The 19,855-nt window shown below is 54.0% G+C and overlaps 1 protein-coding gene across 2 annotated transcripts in view; it reads left to right on the forward strand.

Moving 5' to 3' along the window:
- Window positions 1-1,988: 1,988 nt before the first annotated feature.
- The window catches only part of PPL (periplakin), a 46,251-nt gene continuing 28,384 nt past the window's right edge, over window positions 1,989-19,855 (forward strand). For both annotated transcript variants that reach the window (XM_028509177.2, XM_036020958.1), the window contains exon 1: window positions 1,989-2,218. In XM_028509177.2, the coding sequence (XP_028364978.1) occupies window positions 2,157-2,218 (62 nt within the window). In that variant the 5' untranslated portion in view covers window positions 1,989-2,156. The remainder of the gene's footprint in view (window positions 2,219-19,855) is intronic.

A 19,855-nucleotide genomic window follows, 5' to 3' on the forward strand; every position in this document is an offset into this window, starting at 1 on the left:
TTATTATGTATGTATCTTCTCACCTCCCCCAAGAGAAAGGCCCTTTGCTGGTCCCCCCCACCCCCCGCCAACCCTGTTTCTCTTTTCTCCTCGATGTGGCAGAACCAGGCGGCCAAGAGGGTGTTAGTATCTGTTAGTGATTGCATGAGTGAACCTTTTGAAAGTGATTGACCTCCCCCCAGAAAAATGCATATACGGAAACACATTTTAAAAGCAAGTGTAGGCGGTCCTGGTCAGTGTGGCTCAGCTGGATGGAGTATCTTCCCATAGACAGAGAAAAGTTTGCGTGTTCGATTCCCAGTCAGTGTGTGAAGGAGAAGGCAACCAATCGATGTTTCTCTCTCACATCTCTCATTCTCTTTTCTCTCTTCTCTCTCTCTGTCTCTCCCTTCTTTCTCTAAAAACAATGAAAAAAACGTCCTTGGATGAGGATTAAAAAAATGGAAAGAAAGCAAGTGTAGGGGGATTCACAAATCCCCTGAAGCCCATCCACAGATGGGCTTAAGAAAACAGATTTTTCTCCCTGGCTGGCATAGCTCAGTGGATTGAGTGTGGGCTGTGAACCAAAGGGTCATGAGTTCAATTCCCACTTAGGGCACATGCTGGGTTGTAGGTAGGGAGGTGGGGGGACATTGATATTTCTATCACTTTCTTTCTCCCTCCCTTCCCCTCTCTCTAAAAATAAATAAATAAAGTCTTTAAAAAAACAATAAAGTTTTCTAGAGTCTCTGTAATACTGGAATCACAAGCCTTTGGTGCCAGAAGCAAAAGAAGGCCCAAAGGATTCTAGGTGTTCTCAAAGGCTGCTGGGTCTGGGCCAGGGTAAGCCATTTGGAATCCACCTCCACCAACCTCCTTATTTTATCAATAAAAAACAGGTGGGGTGGATGCCCAGTGTGGGTCCCTGCCTCCCTCCCCTGCAGACCTCATTGCTCCCATCCAAGCCCTATTAGCTCTTTGGCCATAATTTCTCTTGTTGTTTTCTGGAATCTGCCTGGGAGACTGTGAGCTCCTCCTTCCCAGCTGGGCTCGGAGCCCCCACTCCCCGCCAGAGTGGCGCTGAACCCTCCCACCTTTCAGGGCCTCCTTCAGGGTCACCGCCAGAGTGGGTTTACCGTCTGTCCAGATGCAGCCTTCTCCATCACACAGTGTAACCGGGCACCCGCTGGCAGAATTGTGCAATGTGGCTCTTCGGGACCGGAATCCAGCAGCTTTTATGACCAGCCATGAAGTGGTTCTGTCCTGCCAGGGCCTGGAGTTATCAAGTTTCAAAGGATTTTTTGTCCTCCCTAAATGGCACGATGATAATAATGGCGAAGCTTCCTGCATATTTGGGCCAGGCACTGTGTTAAGTGCTTTGTGTGAATTATCTACAAGGATCTTTTCATAACCTTTTGAGATGGGGGTGATTAGCAACTGTTTGACGAATAAGGAAACTGAGGCTGGGAGCAGTTGACCATTTGTGGCTATAGGGTCTGAGCTCTGGCAGGCCCACTCCAGATCCCTCTTTTCTCAATTGCCGTTCATGCTGCTACCACCCTAGTGTAATCCACTAGCTACCCAGGGCACAGAGACCCGTCCAGGTTTCTGCCACACCTGGCTGGAGGACCCACCTGGGTGTGTTAGCCAACGAGAGAGGCAGCAGAGAGCTGGGAGAGGGCCCTTAGCCCGGGGGCGCGCCAGACCCGGGGGGGGGGGGGGGCGGGGTGAGGGGGGGCTGAGGGTGCTCAGTAAAGCGGCCCGTGAGACCCCGCCCGCCTGCCCAACCATTGGCAGGGTTGAGGCTGGGGGGTGGGGGTACCCGGAAAAGATCCCGTGTCCCCACCCCCAACACCTGCTGGGCGCCCCACCGGCTCACTCGCAGCCAAAGGAGCTCGTCGGAAAAGTCTGGAAGCCCCGCCCGTCCCATAGCTCCGCCTTCGGGAAGGTAAGCACCACCTTCTCGTGGAGAGGCCGGGAGAGCCTTTGGCCCGCGGGCGCCCCGCCTCCTGCGAGTAGTGACCGGGCGCCTCAAACGCGTCTCACTCGGGCTCCCGCGCTGTCGCTCGCTCACCTGCGCCCACTGTCGCCCCTCGGTGCGCGCGGGGTCCCCCCGACGCCCAGTACCCAGTCCCACGCCGCGACCCGCTGCTCGCCAGCGCACCCCGAGAGCCACCATGAACTCGCTCTTTAAGAAGAGAAACAAAGGCAAATACAGCCCCACGGTGCAGACCCGGAGGTGAGGAGGCGTCCGCGTCCGCACACCGCTCGCAGACGCCCCCGCGAAACTTGCGCGCGGGGCGCACTAGGTCGAGAAGCGCCGCCGGGGGTGGGGGTGGGGGTGGGGGTGAACGGCCGGCCGGGAACGCTGCAGGGAGCCCTGGAGGCACCGTCCTGGGAGGCCCAGGGGGCGGGGAACTGAGCCAGGAGTGCGCTTCACGCTGGAACGAGGGACCCGAGGACCAGCCTAGAGCCGGGAAGCCCCGCAGCAACCTGGATCGGCTAGGGGCGCCCGAGGGAAAAAACTGTATCTGACACCAGTGAGTTCTAAAGGAGTTCAGAGAGCACTGACTAAGAGCATAGAGGTCGGGGAACTGAGCAGGAGGTCCTGGGAAACCCTTGGTCGTCCTTGCGCCTGGGGTCCTCCCGGGCCAGGAAGCACGGCCCAGGTGGGCAGCGATGTATCCTGAGGACGCTACACCCAAGGCCGGGGTGGCGGGGGAGGCGGGCGCAGGCGACCTACGAAGCGCCGTCTCGGAGTGCACGGGGGCGGGAAAATTGAGCTGAGGTGTGGGAGGGGGCGTTCCCCTGCGTTTCTTGGAGAGCTCGCAGGTGCTTCTGGCGTTAGGGACGTTAGGGACGCTAGAAGTGGGGAAGGCTCACTGGTTGGGGGGTGCCACCTGCGGCAGTACTTCCCGGCACCTGCCATCCTGCATTCGAGCCTCGTCCAGAATAACCGGTGGGTGTAGGGTCGCTTAGGTGGGGGGCACAGGCTGAAGCACCCTCTGTTCCCGGTCCCCGGCAGCTGCCACTGCGGCTGGCAGTGTCGTCTGGGCGGTGTCCCGACCTTCTGGCTGCCTGATTTGCCAGGGGCGCGCCGCACCCCCTTTCCCCCGCCCCACCAGCCCCGAAACTGGCGGCGTCTCTGAGCCCGGAGTTCCCAGGGCGGCTTGGGAAGGGAATGACATGTCTTGATGTGTTTGGGTTGAGATGGCAGCCCACGTCCGTTTTGATAAGCCTAATGTATTCACTTAATAACCGGTTTAGGGGAGTCTCGTGGAGATGCTGAGAATGAGGGAGGGGGCAGGACTTGGACATCTGCCTTGTCCCCTCTCTAAGGAGGGGGCACTTTGGGGGGGAGCACTTTACTAAATTTCTTCCTACAAGGGGCTTCTGGCAGGTGGAGGGCTCAGAATTGCACAGCCCACCTACCTGGGTATTCTCCCCCAGATGCACTCAGCCTTCGCCCCACCCCACCCCCCTTGTTCGAGCAGCTCCTAACTCCCTCCCAGGCCCCAGATGAAGGAAGGTAAGGAGACTGGCCAGGGCTCCCACCCTGCCCCTGTGGTCCAGCCCGGGCAGACCTGTTCGACAAGTGCTGGTGCAGGCGTGTGGGCACAGCCCTTCCAGAAACTCCACTGCGCATCGGTCCTACAGCCCCGCCCCCCACCTCTCCTTTGGGCTGTTTCAAGCTCAGAGGCATTTCTTCCCCTCCGTCCGAGGCTCCCCCAACCCCGGCCTCCTTGCTCTTTCACAATTCCAGAGATGGGGCAGGGCCCTGCACACTGTTCCTCTGTGGCTGAGTCCAGCTGGCTCTCGACTCAGCTGTGGTCCTGTCCAGTCCCTGAGCCGTTCTCTCTCAGGCATTGCACAATTGCACGCTCTGTGCCAGCCCTGGAGGACTGTACTGTTCTACCCCCATCACGACTAGGGCCCCTCCAGTTCTTCACACATGTGCACACCCACACACCAGGAGATGGGCCAGGCCTTGCCCTGCCTCCAGTCCCCCAGGGCCTGGGCTTGGACCGAACAAGCTGAGAGGGACTCGGCCTCTTCAGCAGAGAGCAGGAAGAAAGGATTCCCATCCTTTATAGCTGTGGGGGACTCTGAGGGCTTGGGGTGACAAGGACACCGGGTCCTGCTGGTCTCCATACTTCTCTGCCCTTGGCTGACTGATCTGATTGATCTCAGAGCTCAGTTTAGAGGTGTCTTTCTGTGGGAAGCCTTCCTGACCATCTCCCCAGGATGGAGTGAAAGACTTCCCTTGAGCTCCCATGGCCTTGCACAGTCACAGTGGGTGCCAGGTGCTTCTCCAAGTAGTCTCACCAGCTGAGTGTACCCCTCTGCCCCTTACTTCCTTGACATGGGGTCAAGTTCATGGACTGGGTCGTGGTGTGGGGGACAGCCTTTTGCCCCATTCACTCAACAAGAATCTTTTAAGTGTTACCCAGTGTTTAGTCCTGTACTTGTTGCTCTGAGATGTGGTCATAGGTCATGGGGCACTGGTCCCCAAGTGATTCTTTTACCCAAGTTTCTGGGGTTCTTCTCCATTGTGTGGAGGCATGTGGGCTTGCCAATGAGATTCAGCATGGCCTGGTGGGTAGGAGCTTTGGCCCTGAGGCAGAGTGCCTCGCTTCTGATCCTGGCTTTGCCACATCTGCTGTGGGCAAGTCAGGGAATCTCTCAGAGCCTCAGTTTCCTCATCTGCAAAGCAGTAATGGTGCTAATATCTCCTATGAGGGGTTATGAGGTGGAGCAAATTCGACAACAAAGAGAATGCTGCAGCGCACGGAAGGTGCTCAGACAGCAAGTGGGCTGGCATCACCACCCCAGCTGAGAGGCCCCGGGAGCCAGGAGTTGTGACCGTCACACGCAGTCAGTCACAGCTCTGAGCCGCACAAGTGCGAACCAGTGCACAGAGCCCCTGCTTGGAGAAAACTGCACCTCCCTGTGTGTCAGCCTTCTGGCAGCTGAAACCGGGGAGGGCTGGGACAGGGTGTGAACAACGCGGCTGCTCAAGTCACCCTGGTTCTAATGACAGGTGTGGGCACTGATGGTCACACCTGAGCTAATGACAGGGCCAGGCTTGATGGTGCAGGTCACCGAGGACAGTGTCCAACCCAGCAGGGAGGGTCAGGAGGAAATCTCCCACCTTCCTGCTCCGTGGCTAAGAGTGCTGCCCCGGCCAGCCCTTACTTACTTCCTGACTGTGCAATCTGGGAGGAGCTGCTTGGCCTCTCTGTGCCTCTGTGCTCTTACCTAGAGAATGGGCACAAGCATACTACCTTCCTGGTGATATGGTCGGCATGAGGATTAAATGAAATAATTTAGGAAAGAGTTAAGAATCATAGGAGGCCTCAATCCATGGCAACTATAATGAATACAACTATTGAGCAAATACAGATAAGACACCTACTGTGTGCCTGAACTGGACAGGGTATGCACTGCACAGTTCCAGGGCTGCCATTCCGGGGGGGGGGGGGGTGGATGTGTAGGAAACATTGACAATCTCCCTGCACTTGATGGAGTTGTTTAATTACGGTACGGTTACAGGACTGGGTTTTGGGGGTGATGAGAGCCCAGCAGGGACGGTTATCCCCAGTGAGACATGAGGCTGGACAGCTGTTTCTAGCCCAGTGGCTCTGGCGCTCCCTGACTGGTCTGAGGTGAGCACTGTCAGAGCAGAGACCTTGGAGGTCAGGGAGGACTTCTGGGGAAGGTGGCCAGCCTGTCGTGGAAGGAGTGGAGTGGTTAAGATCCAGCTCTGGAATTAGACTGAATTCTGCCTCTGTTTGATTTTAGCAAAGAAACTTGACCTTGCTGAACCTCAGATTTCTCATCTATAAAATAGGACTGATGTTGTTCTTCCAATCAGACCTGGGTCCCAGTAAGCGCCCTGCAGCCTGGCCAGCTTCCCTGACCTCACCTGGGCAGGTTGCTGCGAGAACAGCTCGGTCCCAATGTGGAGAGCCTCCAGGGGAAGCAGAGCTTGGTAGGCTGGTGAAAGGGACCTGTGCCCTCCTGGAAGCCAGCTGGGGTACCCTGCACCTCTTGGTGATTAAAAGCACAGAATTTGATAGCCATGTGTGAATTTAAGACCCTCCTCAGCTGTGTGACCTTGGACAGGTCACTTAACATCTCCGAGTCTCAGCGTTTTCATCTGTGAAATGGAAGCAATGACAGCAACCCTTCAGCTGGTGAGGTCAAATGTGCGTGATGGACCCAGTCCCAGGCCTGGCTCACGGTGAGTGCTTAGCACACCACAGCAGCCAACATTAGTGATCACATACTGCTGTTAGGGGTAACGATCGTGCTCAGCCCAGAGTTGACCAGGCAGCTGGTCTCCTTCCAACCGTGGAGGCTGGAGCCTACATGGGGCATGTGGTCAGCTGACTCCCACCCACCAACCCAAACACTCACATGGACTCTTTCACACACACCCCTTAAGCAGACACATGGAGAGACACACGTGCACACATTTATTAGTGACAGCTGGAAAGCCTGAATGATTTGACAGGAGGCTTTCTCTGTCCACAAAGCCTCCCTCCAACCATATGGGTGAGTGGATGGCAGTGATCTGCCCAGCCATTTCTCGAGCACCTACTGTATGCCTGGCATGGCCATGGATGTTACAGCATCTCATTCTGCCACTGTGCCTGCCCTTGGCGGTGACAGCCTATTCCACAGAAGGGTAGACTGAGGCCAGGAGTAAAGGCACTCACCCTGGGTTCACAGCTCACAATGGCTGATGCTGGAGCTCAGGGTCCCTGGGTAAGGAAGCTCAGTCTCTCCACCAGGACCTGGGGCAGTGGCAGCTGACTAGGCACTGCCCTGGGCCAGCCATTGGCTTTTGTATTTGATAACTCCGCCCCAGCAACCCTTTGCTCCTCTCATCTCTCTAGCTTTGCCCTCGCTTGCCCAGTCCTCTCTTGGCAGAGGGAATGAGGCCTGATAAATTAGATTCAGAACAGAACCAGCTGAACCTCTAAGGATGGCTACATTATAATGGTGGCATTTCAGGCACTGTCAGGGGCAATCATTTGGGGACAGGGAGTTTTGGGGGAGGGGCTTAGCTCAATTCACACCACTTAGGCAACAGCCTGAGGAGAGGAAGGGGCAGCAAGAGGGTCCTGGGGGCAAGGGGAGAAGCCAGCCTTGAAAGCATTTCCAAGGGAGGAGGACCCAGGATTTCCATCTCGCCACCGCCACCTGCCATATTCCAGCCTACCTGTCTTGGCCTGTCTAGGCAGCTGGAGAGGGAAGTAGCCTCTGGTCTTTGTTCTCTCTGCTTTTTGGTTGGTCTTCTGCGTCGCAGCCTCCTGAGCCTGGGGAGGGAGGCCCCTGGTGCTGCTTTCGATCTCCAGGAAGGCTGGAGCTGTGTGCAGGTTGAACCCTGCCCTTTCCCCCACTTCTCCCTGCCTCCAGAGGTAGCAGACCAGACTGGGCCACCACCCCTCTTGCCTGGGCACTGTACTAGTCTCTTCACAGCTCCTGCTTCCATCCCAGCACCCCAGTCCCTTCTTCCCGTGGCCCCCAGTGAGCTCTTTGTAAGATGCAAATCTGATTCTGTCCCCCTGCTGCTTTAACATCTCCCCAGGCCCCTTTACTCTCAGGCCCTGGGAGCTGCTGCCCTGCACAACATGAATGCACAGTGTTCACCCTCACCTTTCCACACTGCATCCAGCCACCAGGCCTTCGCCCACACTGTTCCCCTGCCTGCAATGCTCTTCCCACCCGTCTTCCCTGGCTTACTTGCCTTCCTCTTGCATGGTTCTCCGCTGTTCCTCAGGGAATCCCTCCCTAACCTCACTGCTGGGGCAGACCCACCTCCTCTAGGGTCTTGCCATCTCCTTTGTGGCTCTTATCTCAGCAGCCTTTGGACTCTGTGGTGGTCAGATGGAGATGAATGTCTTTCTCCCACAGAGACCAGCTGGTGCAGTCCAAGTGCTGAGTGAATGAATGAGGATGAGCTAAGATTCTCTCCCTCCTTAAACATCCCACAGGGACACACATACTGGAGTGCACTCATGTGTGCACACCCCCCACCCTGACCAAGGTGGGGCGAGGTTTTCTCTGTGGACGGAAATTCGAGGGCCAGAGCAGCGAGTGCCTACTGACCCCTGTCCCCATCCAGTCACCTCTGTGAGCTTAGTAAACAGCAACAATGCAGGGTGAGAAGCTGAGATAGTGGAAGCAAAGGGGCCCTGAGCCAGGCCGGTGAGCTTCCAGAGGAGGGGGCATCCAGGACCCGGAGAGAAAGCGCAGAAGTGCACGAGACGGCAAGATGTGCGTCTGTGTGCATACACCTGAAAAGGCATGCTGCAAGACCAAAGCAAGTTGGTGGGGGTGCACAGAGTATGTTCGTGTCCATTTTTGAAAACACGCATACAACACAATTCCGCTCGCTGTTTCTGGACGCAGACACAGATACATATTGAAAGTGTAACACAGGCTTAGGAAGCAACCAGAAGCTCCAAAATTGCACTGTCCCTGAGGAGGGGTCTAAGGGATAATGAACAATAACGTTTTATTTCTTTTTAAACAAAATCTGAAGCTAATCTGGCAACGTGGGAACATCAGCTGAATCACGGTGGTGGTAGGGTTCTTTTCAGGACGTTTCTGCATGTTCGAGTTAGGTCATTGGGTTTTCAGGTTTCTCATAGGGATGGGTGGGATGGACGAAGAGAACCGGCAGAGGGAACAGCATGGGCAAGACCCAGGAGGGGAGCCCAGTGTCCTGCATCTCAGCGTCCAGGCAGTAGGAAGAGAAAGGGTCCGGGGGAGGAGGAGGAAGCGGCTTCAGGATGGTAGGGTGCCCAAGGCGTGGGAAGCAAGAATGGAGGGCAGGCAGGAAAGTTCTGGATGGGGAGAAAATGGAAATTCGGGGGGTGGGGAGGGGAACTTGGAAAGGTGTGAATATACAAGAGTCTCTGAGGTTGAGTCCTAGCTTGGTACAACTGCCCTAAATTATAACTGTTGTCTTTCTTAGGTAATACTACCCTCATCTCTCTTTTCCAGGTGAGGGTCAGAGTTTCAGTAATCTGCCCAGGGAATCTCAGCTGCTCTGACCTGGGCATTCTGAGCTGGGAGCAGGCAAGCCGCTGGTGGGGTGTCCCAGCCTGCCACTGGTCCATTCTTTCCCGGGCAGAGGAATTTTGTCAGGTCTGGTGACATAAACACATACCCAGTGCGGTGGCCAGCAGCTCTACCCACTGCCTGCTGACCCTGGAAGGCTGCAGAGCTACAGGAAAGTCTTTTTGAAAGGGACAGAAACATCAATGTGTGGTTGCCTCTCATGGGCCCCTCACTGGGGACCCGGCCGTGGGCCCCAACTGGGAATTGAACCGGTAACCCTTTGATTTGCAGGCTGGCACCCAATCCACTGAGCCACACCAGCCAGGGCACGTGCAGAATTCTTTGTCGCTCCAGTTGCCTAGGCTCAGACTGCACACTCATACCTTTTAAGGTTTTCTCCATCCAGGGCGTAGGGACTTGGATTCCCGTTGAAGGCTGAGGAAGATTCTGAGTCTGGGCCACTAAGAACATTGAGAGCTCCAGTTCTGTTGCTCCGCAAAAGGAGCTTGACTCTTCTCAACTACAAAATGAGCAACCAAACCCCCGTGGTAGTGAGGGAAAACCAGAGGCCCATGGGCAAGGATGGGGGCAGGCGAGGAGGACAGAGTAGGAAAAGCCTGGGTGTGGGAGCCAAGAACCTGCCTTCCAGGCCCTTTGTCAGCTGTGCCGCAGCCACAGTCCTGCCCCTTTCTGGACTTTGCTCTTCATCACTGGAGTACAAGCCTCATGAAGGCAGGGACTTTGCATGCTGTGTGGTCGCTTCTGTACCCCCCGAATGGCTGAGCACATAGTGGGTGCTTGCTAAACAGTGGTGGAAGGTCTGTTTCTAATCTGCGAATTAGAGGCTTGTGGGCTTGTGAAGAGGACTGGAGATGATGTGTGTGAAGCATCAGGCATGTAGTAGGGCTTAATAAATGGAGCCCTCTACTCCTTGTCCAGTGGCATTGAGCCAAGAATGCTGTCCTAACACCCAGGGGTGTCGAGATCAGCTTGAGCCCCATTTAAAACTGGCAAAAACCTTCAAGACATGCCCTAGTGTCACCAAAAGTGGCTTGAGTTTCTGTGTATGTCTGCCACAAGAGCCCAGAAGCACACGCCGGGCACGGGCCAGAGCCGGGGTGTCCTTTCCCCGGGCAGACACAGACTAGGCTGTGACACAGAGTCGTGTTTACTACACTAACAGCCGTCTCAACGTAGGACCTACTTCCCCAGCTCTAACAGCTGGGTGTGGAGAAATTTACTGCCTAATCACCGTGAAAGTTTCTATAGGGAGAGTATCAGTCAGTTGGCCGATCAATCTGGTATTTATTGGGCACTTCCTGTGTACTGCTTTCTCAGAAGACTTCCTTCCTGTAGAGACGAGGACTCCTCCTCACTCTGCTCCCCTAGTCCGGTGACACGTTGCTGGGGGTCGTTTTCTCACCCCCACCCTGGCTGCACATTAGAATCATCTGAGCAGCTTTAAAAAACCATGGCCAGGCCCTGCTGAAGACCAGCTGAGTCAGGATCTCTGAGGCAGGGCCCAGATTTCAGGCTACTGATGGGCAGCCAGCAGGGTAAACCACATACTGGGTTGGCCAAAAAATCCATTATGTTTTTTCCGGTATTGATTTGGCTATTTTGGGTATGTCAGCTATCTCCTGCTACCGGCTTTTAGTCGGTAGGGGTCAAGGGTGCTGCTAAATATCTTCCAATGCATGAGACAGCCCCACAATAAAGAATTTTGGGGGGCAAAATGTCAACAGTACTAAAAAACTTTACAAACCACTTTTGACATGTTCAGTCAGTCACAGCACCTTCTCCATACGCCACACAAATCTTTTCTGGCACTGCAGGTGTTTTACCTTTCTTGAAATAATGAAATACAATGTGCTGAAAATGTTGCATATTTTCCTCCATCTTCAACATTAAAATGGCTGCACAAAAATTCACCAGTTTTGAATAGTTTATTTGTAATGCACACTGAGGTGACAGCTGTCACAATACAGTCTAACAGAATTGTTTCGAATGAAGTTAAAGACAGCTAAGCACCCCTAGAGCCACTGTGCGGGGGGAAAAAACATAGTGGACATCTTGGCCAGCCCAGTACGCACATCGCCTTGCTCCAGTCCGTCTCCGAGTTACGTGCACCGTGCTTCCTCCTTTCAGTAGCGGACGCCCAGCCTGTCTCCCTCTATTCTTTTATTCTCAGTCTTCCCATATCATCTTATTTCAGGTGCATCTTATGAAATAAAATGGCCTAGAGCCGGCTTTTGTTTTATTTTCATGTTCTCACCTGAGTCTTTATCTTTTAACAGGAGAGTGTAACTCATTTACGGCATTGTAATGACTGATATGTTTGGACCTACTCCTGACATGTTGTTTTGTATTCCTTTTTATTATGCTTTTTCTTTGTTTTCTTTGTGCTCTTTGCTTGCATTTTAGTGGATTGAGCTATAGTTTCACAATTAAAATTAGGATATAAGGACTGAACGGACAGAGCAAATGAGAAAAAAATACCCTGACCCAGGTGTTTTGAATCTTTGTAATTACAGTTGTTGGGATGCTTTTCTTAATCCTACGTATGAGGCTATAAACCTGGACAATAAGGACTCACTCATCTTTTAGGAGAGCCCTTCTGCAGCCCTTAATTCCAGGCCTTGCCTCGGCTTGGGGCTCAATGAGTAGATGTTAAGTTACACAGATAACTTCTAACACATCTTCAATAATGCCTGTCTGCATGGGCTTGGTAATGGAGAAAGGCCTGTCCCACAGCCTGTAAGAAGGGCAGAGGTATGAGAGGGAGTTGGATGGGGGTGAAAATTTATTCAGCAATAATTGTGCATTTAAAATATTGATGATCTAGAGCACCATCCGGGGTGGCAGCAGTCACCAGCATGGACACTGCCTGACTCTGTGACCCCAGGAGGGCACTCTGAGGCCCCTCCTGCCCAGCCTCAGTTTCTTCATCTGCAGTGGGACAAGAATAGTGCCCAAGGGTTGTTTCGAGGATCAAAGCAGGAACCTGGGTCAGGCATCCGGGAGGGCGTGGCCCCGGGAGGCGTTCCCTCTGTGTCGGTCCCTTCCCGCCCCCGCAAAGGCCTTCTCTGAGGAGCAGGTAGGAGCCTGCTATCTTCTTAGGAAAATGACTCAGCCTCAGTCATCACCACCGCTGATTGTTACCCAGCCACTGGGATTAATTGCACTAATGAAGATGTCAACAAGATACGCACCACTGTCTCCCCTGGGTGGTGAGCACCTTGCTGCGTCGTCCTCCCTCCCCAGGCCTCCCTGACGTCTCCCCCTCTGTAGATCTGCACTGCTGTTCCCGTGTTCTGAGGAGGTGAATCTTGCTTGTAAAAATTCTGGCACCACTGCTTCCCAGCTGTGTGACCTTAGGCAGTTTCTTAACCCCTCTGAGCCCCAGTTATCTTCATCTGGAGAGTGGGGAGACAGGCATTGTTGACCGCTATAAAATGTCTGCTCGATGCGACACCTGTTTATTGAGCCCTGAGCCTATTCAAGGACCGGAATTAAGGGCTACAGAAGGGCCTCCAGAAGATGAGTAAGTCCTTATTGTCAACAAGTTTATAGCCTAATGGGCAGGATGAAGACTGTAGGGTGCCTACCTCCTGGGCCAGTGATGTCAATGCATAATGCATGAAAGGACTGAGTGGGTGATGGGCACCTAGTAGGTGCTCTTAGTGTTTAGTTCTTATTCACCAATCATTTCCTGAGTGCCCGCTGTGTGGGCCTTTGTATCAGGGACAGGACCTGTCCGGGAGTGACAAGCCTTTGTTCTCAGCCAGGTAGTGTTTAAAGAAGGTGGAGACCGGGGCCAGGTCTGAGGTTTCTAGGGAGCCGCTCAGGCCTTGGCTGGCCCTGGAGGCAGGCAGGACCCAGAAGAGGATGACGGTGGCCAGCAGGAGGCTGTGACCCTTCTCTGGGCTCTGGGAGGGGCGAGGTTGGCTCTGGGAGAGGTGTGCACTCCTTTACATTCCAGACATTCCGTGGCTGACGCCTCCTGCTCATGCCTGCTCCTGAGCAAGCTCACCGAGGCAGAATTAAGCCCAGGAGGGAGGAACTGGAGAGGTGATCAAAGGCTGGAACATGGGGACTGACTCAGCCCTGGAAGTCGAGGTGGCTTTGGCCAGGGAGGGAGATCTTTCCCCACCAGACATGCCATGTCCCTACCAGTTCCCATCCCTACACAGGGAAAACGAGAGCAAGTTGAACAGCTTGGGGCCGGAAGGAACAGCTGGCGCAGTTCCTGGGGTATGATCTGTTGCCCAGAGTGGTGGTTCAGGAAAGGGGCCATCCTCCCAGCCTGAAGGGAGGGGTGCTGGAGAGCCAGCCAAGGGCCCCCAGTTCTGCCCCAGGGCCTGAGGGTAAGGATGCTGCAGCTCTGCAGGCCTGGGAAAGGGTGTTGGGCTTCTGGCTGCGTTCTGCGTTCCCTGGCGGGCCACACCCAGGCACCATGCTCTACTGGGCAAAATAGGAGCGTTGGATTGTTTTGAAGTCAGGCAGCCAAAACCTGGCCTTGGGCAGGCACCTGGCCAGCCTGTATGGGTCTGGAGGGAGGTGGCAGGGAGCAGCCTGTAGGAATGACCATTTACTACATGGCCCTAGGTAGCAGGCACTGAGCGAGGCAGATAGATGCTCTGAGCATGTATCACCTTCTTTGGGGCAAACCTGACAGTCGCTGTGGGCTTGGAGCAAAGGGGTCCAGAGACCTCAGAATCATTCAAGCTGTGCCGCTCCATGCAGTCACCACTGGCCATGCGAGATGTGCTTCAGACACAGTAGGTGTGCTGCAAGCGAAAACTACATGCCAGGCTTTGAAGACTTAGTGTAAGAAAAGGAATCTAAAATATCTCATTACTTCTCTGGATTGTTAACTCCATGAGGTCAGGTATTATCATAGTATGCCTTCATCATTTATTGTGTCTGCAAGATATATAGTATGGGTCAGAGTAGATAGTAGATGCTCAATAAATGTGAAATAACATCCAATGAGAAAAATGAAATAAAATATCTCATTAATAATGCTGTTCTATTGGCTCCCTGTCAATATAATATTGAGATACGTTAGGCTGAATAAAGTACCTTATCAAAGTTAAGTGTACCTGTTTCTTTTGACTTTTTTCTTTTCATGTGGCTACTAGAAAGTTAAACTACAAATATAGCACATTCTATTTCTGTTGGACAGTGGTGGCCTTGAACTCAGTGATGTAGTACTGCCCCGGCACATTTCCCACCTATCGAATGTGTCTTTCTGTTTGCTACTCAGCCAGCTAATGCCGTAAGCCTTCTGTGTGGACAAGGAAATTGAGGCCAGGCGGTGAAATAATGTGTGCTGTTGCTCCAAACACCAGCAGTTCGTTTGACTGTTGCTGGGACAAGCTCTGTGCTGGGTGCTGTGGGCATGGCAGTGAATGAAACAGACAAAAACCCCAGCAATCCTGAGCCTTTGGGACATGACAGCCATGTCCTAGGTGCTCTACAAGGATCATCTCCTTGAATTGTCTCAATCCTATGGGGTGGGATCAATTCTTATCCCCATTTCACAGACAAGAAAACTGAGGCACAGAGTGTTGAGGGAACTTGCCCAAGCCCATATGCCAGGCTGACTCAGCTTCCCTCCCGGCAGGCAAAGAGAGAGAATGGACCAGTTGGTGCAGTGTGACTTGGACAGGGAGAGCCGAAGGCAGCTGGCAAAGGTGGCTCTGCTGTGGGCTGGGGGGTTAGCCATTCATGGTGTCCTCGGAGGGCCTGGGTCTCTCCTGGGGGCAGGTACTTCAGTGGCTACAGAGTCCAGGGAGGAGGCATAGAGACCAAGTGGGACAATGGGCACTTGTGGGAAGACAGTCTCAGCCAGGATGGTCCTGAGGTGACCCATGAGCAGAGATCCCCAGAGGCCATGGCCAGGGCAGAGGCCCAGAAGCAGGGATGAACTCCACACACTCAGGCAGTGAGGCCAGGCCCGGGGACAAGGGCTGGGGGCAGGCGGGGCTGGTCCTGGGGGCCTTGTGGGCCTGGGCAGGAGTGTGGGCTCTGTTCTGAGAGCGTTTGGGAGCACTGGCGAGTTGGAACCCAGACAGTGGTATGAGTGATCGCACCGTCGAAAGATCTCTGGGACAAGTGCCCAGAAGTCGGCTCAGGGCGGTGAGGGTCGGGGTGCAGGGAGACTGGCCCAGCTGAGAGGTGGTGACCTGGACCAGGCGGAGCCACAGGGGCAGAAGGAGGATGGAAGCAGGAAGAGCTGGAACCAGGTGAAGCCAGGGCAGGAGGGGTGGAGATCAGGGCAGTTCTCGGGGTTCTGCTTGAACAACTGGGCAGACAGGCCCTCCCCACCCTGCCTTCTGCGGTTCCCTCATGCAGGCAGGGGAGAGTTCTCAGAGCAGCAGAAACCCCATCGTGGAAACACCCTGTACCCCTCCAATCTCCAAACGGACAGAAGCAATCCTTAGCCCAGACTGAAGATGGTTCAGCTGGGCCGGACCTGGGATCCTCATCTGCCCAGCAGCCTCATTACCCGTATCTGTGCACCAGCCTCTCCCTGCAGGGATTGGAGGAGACATTTCCAAATACTGAGGTTACTTGTGAATTCTCCATGCCCCAGAGCGTGTCTGGGCTTGAAGGAACACCAGCTGATGTCGGTGGCCTCGGTTCTTTGTTGTAGCTCCTCAGTGCCATTGGGCTCTGATGTCAGGCCTGGGCTGTGGGCTTTTATCAGCTCCTTGAAAGGAACCCGAATCCCCAAACTGCGAACAGCGGCCGAACAGCGACAACTGGAGGAAGCAGGGCTCCTGGGCTCCCCCGAGGCAGCACTTTCTGTCTGTTCTCTCAACCCCCACCCCGCCCTGTGGTGTGCAGTACTGCCCTGACCTCCGTTGACAAACGGGGAAACTGAGGTTTAGAGAGGCTGTGTAACTGACAGCTTAAAAGGACTGAGTCAGGATTCGAATCGGGATGTCTGCCTTTAGTCTGGGTACCGAACCACCAGGTTATAACTGCATGTAACCATAGTGCGGAAAAGGGGGAGAGCATCGCAGAAAACTAAAGCAAGAAGAGGACCCTAAAGGGTCCCCCCAGACACCTGTGTTCTCTTTCTTTGTCCATGCGAAGCATCCACAGTGACCTCGGGTGCCATCTCTGTCCCTGCATTCCTGAGGGTCCAATGGCTAGATAATGGGCTGTCCTGGGCCACGCCATTTGTCACACGGCCCTGGGTTCAGTCCCAGCTCCCCACCTTGCAGCCAACCTCCGCTGCGGTGAGTGGCCACCTGGAAAGCAGGTCAGACTGTGGTTACTGAATTTCTAACTCCCAGGGACAGAGCGGGGCTACCTGATGCCATGTGAGGCCCCAGGCTCTCTCCCCGCAGTCCCAGCGCTCTCAGTACATCCCGGGACACAAAGAGGCGCCTGTTCCGGGCTGGCACCTGTGGGCTCGGGCCCAAAAAGCCCTTGTTTATGCCTGAGTGTGTCCTCAAGCTGGGCCCCATGGCTGTGAGGCAGTGCCAGGCAGCCCCCGAGGCCAGCCTGCACCCTGTTTTTCCTTCCTTGTGTCTGGAGTCTCGTACACAGACCAGGCTGAGAAAACAGGGTTGCCATTCGCGCCTTGGACAGGACCTGGGCCCTCCTGGACTCGTGCCAGAACCCGGCTTCCTCAGCTGGGGAGAAGAAAACCAGGCTGGTTCTCTGGAGAAATGACCCCAATCTGCCTGTGTGGTGACATCACCTGGCTTGTGAAGCCTACCTGCAGTCCTTGACTGCAGCCTGGGCCAGGCCGGGCTGAGGGGACCATTTCTGGGGACAGCTGAGTTCTGGGTCGCATCAGCTTTTATCAGGTGGTGTCTCAGTCCATAGCACCCTGCTGCCTCCATGCCTGTCCACAGGTGGGCACCCTGGCAGCCTCATCACTCAGAAGCATCTGCTCCTATAGGGGTTTGCTGGAAAATCTAGAAATCTAGAAAGAATCTTAAAAAAAACTAAACCATAAACTTTTCTTTTTTTAAGATTTTATTTATTTATTTTTAGAGAGAGGGGAAGGGAGGGGAAAGAGAAGGAGAGAAACATCAATGTGTGGTTTGCCTTTCGCTCATCCCCCACTGGGGACCTGCCCAAAACCCAGGCATGTGCCCTGACTGGGAATCAAACTGGCGACCCTTGGATCTGCAGGCAGGCACTAAAACACTGAGCAACACCAGCCAGGGCTAAACTTTTTCCTAATTCCCTCATTTCCCCAATGTCCATTCTCTATTCCAAGAGCACATGTCCCTCCCATTCAGTTGTCATGTCTCGTCAGCCGTCTCCCGCCCAACGGTCCCCCAGTCTCTTGTGACCGAGACGGTCTTGGGGACGTGTTTTGTAGGCCTGCCCTACATTTGTGTTTGTCTGTTGGCTCCTGGCAGTGAGAGGGAGCGCGCAAGTTCTGGGAAGGGTGCTGTGGGCGTGACCCTGTGTGCAGCTCGGTGCCTGGCAGCGGGAGTCCCACCACATCGATGCACTTTCTCCCTGCTGATGTTAACCTTGTTGTCTCCACTGCGAAGTTGCTGATTTTCCGAAGGAAGCAAGTGGGGATCCCCAGGAGGGAAACAGGGTCCCCAGGGAAGAACCCCATGCACAGATCTGGGAGCAACGTAAGGGCGTCATTCTGTTGCCAATGGCAACCCCTGAGGGGAATAAAATTTGCACAGTGAATATGTCTTGCATGAACAAATGTCACTGTCACCATTTCGGAGCCCCTGCATTGTGCTAGGTGATTCAAGTCCTTTATCTGGTGCCTTCAGTGTACCGACACTGCTGAGGAGCTGGTGGAACAGCAGTGACACCCCACTTGTGAGTTCGAGTCTCAGACCTGCTCTGGGACCTCAGATGCTGTTCTGAACCTCCAGCTCAGCCCTCAAACCCAAAGTGGCCTTTGAAAGTCAGTTCTGGTGTTTCCAGAAGTGGCCCTCCCCCTCCCCCCACCTGCCTCACTGAAGTAGGTAGAGTGTGCCACCCCCACTTTACAGATGATGAAACTGAGGCTCAGAAATATCAATAGCCCCTGCAAGGTTACACCAACGGTTGGTGCAGTCAGAACTTGAACCTGTCTGGCTCCGGACACCACTGCCCGCTGTGTGACCTTGGGCAGGTGCCTTCAAATCTGAGGGCCTCAGTTTGCTCATCGGTGTAATGAGCAGGTGGGGCTAGATGGCTTCCGAGGCTGCTTCCAGTGCCTACGGCCACTCCCTGCATCACCTGTGTCCATGTTAAACTTCTGAGTAAGTGGAGGGAGGGCTAGGCATGTCCCTCACCCAACATGTCACTGAGATCCGGTTCCCTGCCCAAGTGGGTGGAGGTGCCAGGTGAGTGTGTGGATGGGACAGGATTGGGACAAGGATGATGAGGAGGGACTGTATCTTGATCTCCCATCAGCCGGGCTGACGGCCCTCAGGTGCCATGTCTGGCTGCCCCTTGTGGCTTATTAAAGAGATGAAAAGCTGGACCCACCCAGCCAGTTCCCAGCCCTCCTGGATCTGCACCCCTGGCGTGGGGCTCTGCAGCTGCCATGGGGACATGCTGGCCCTGTGGCTGGCCTGGTGGCAGGAGGAGCACAGGACCTGAAACCCCAAGGGAGAAGGTGTTGGGACCATGCTCCAGAGGTCTGAGTTCTGACCTCAGCTCTGCCCTGCTTTCTGGCGGACGGACTATGGCCAAGTTATCTAATCACTCCCTGCCTCAGTTTCCCCCTCTATGAAAGCGCCACTTCAGGCCACGATAGGATGAAACGAGCTCATCTGTATGTGACTTGCTTAGCACCAGCTGGGCACGTGGCCAACCCTCTGCTGAGTGTCAACAAGCATCATCCAGGCAGTGGGGGTTGGGGGGTTGTTGGGGGGTACAGAAGCTGGAGCTGGCCCAGCCTCCATGCACACGAGCATAGAAGGGGCTGACTGGAGAGGCGAGGGAAGCAGGAACAAACCCTATCTCCTATGAACGACAGCTGCCAATCGTTTTTGGAAACAGCCTTATTGAAACAGAACTCATATACCATACAATCCACTCATAAGCAATTCAACAGTTTTTAGTGTAGTCACAGAATTACACAATCATCATGGTGATCAATTTTAGAACATTTTCATCACCTCAGAAAGAAACCCCTCACCCCCAGCAGTCGCTGCCCCTCCCTAGCCCCTGCCAGCCACTCATCCGCCTTTTGCTCCTGTGGCTTTGCCTGTTCTGGGCGTTTCAGATAAATGGAACCATACGATAGGAGACCTTTTGTGTCTGGTGCAGTGTTTTCAGGGTTTCTCAATATTGTGGCACATATTAGTACTTCATTCCTTTTTTGGCTGAATTGTATTCTGTATGTGGTTAGTCCACATGTTTTTTTTTTTTTTTATCCTCATCCGCAGATGCTTATTGATTGTTTTTTAGAGAGTGGGGGAGGAGGGAGAAAGAGAGGGAGAGAAGCACCGATGCAAGAGTGAATGCCTTTCATACACACCCCAACTGAGAACAGAACCCACAACCAGGCATGTGCCCTGACAGGAATTGAACCCTCGACCTTCTGGTGTATAGGCCGATGTTGCAACCAGCTGAGCCAGGGGCCAGGGCTAGACCACATTTTGTTATTTATCAGCTGATGACGTTTTGGGTTGTTTCCACTTTTTTGACTCTTGTAAATAGTGCTTTATGAACATTCATGCTCAAGTTTTACTGTGGACTTATGTGTTCATTTCTCTTGGGTAGGTAGCAAGGAGTGGAATTGCTGGGTCGTATGGCAACTTTATATTTAACTTTTTGAGGAACTTCTACACTATTTTGTAAAGTA

Source organism: Phyllostomus discolor, chromosome 3 (assembly GCF_004126475.2).
Source record: "Phyllostomus discolor isolate MPI-MPIP mPhyDis1 chromosome 3, mPhyDis1.pri.v3, whole genome shotgun sequence".
NCBI classification, from domain to species: Eukaryota; Metazoa; Chordata; class Mammalia; order Chiroptera; family Phyllostomidae; genus Phyllostomus; species Phyllostomus discolor.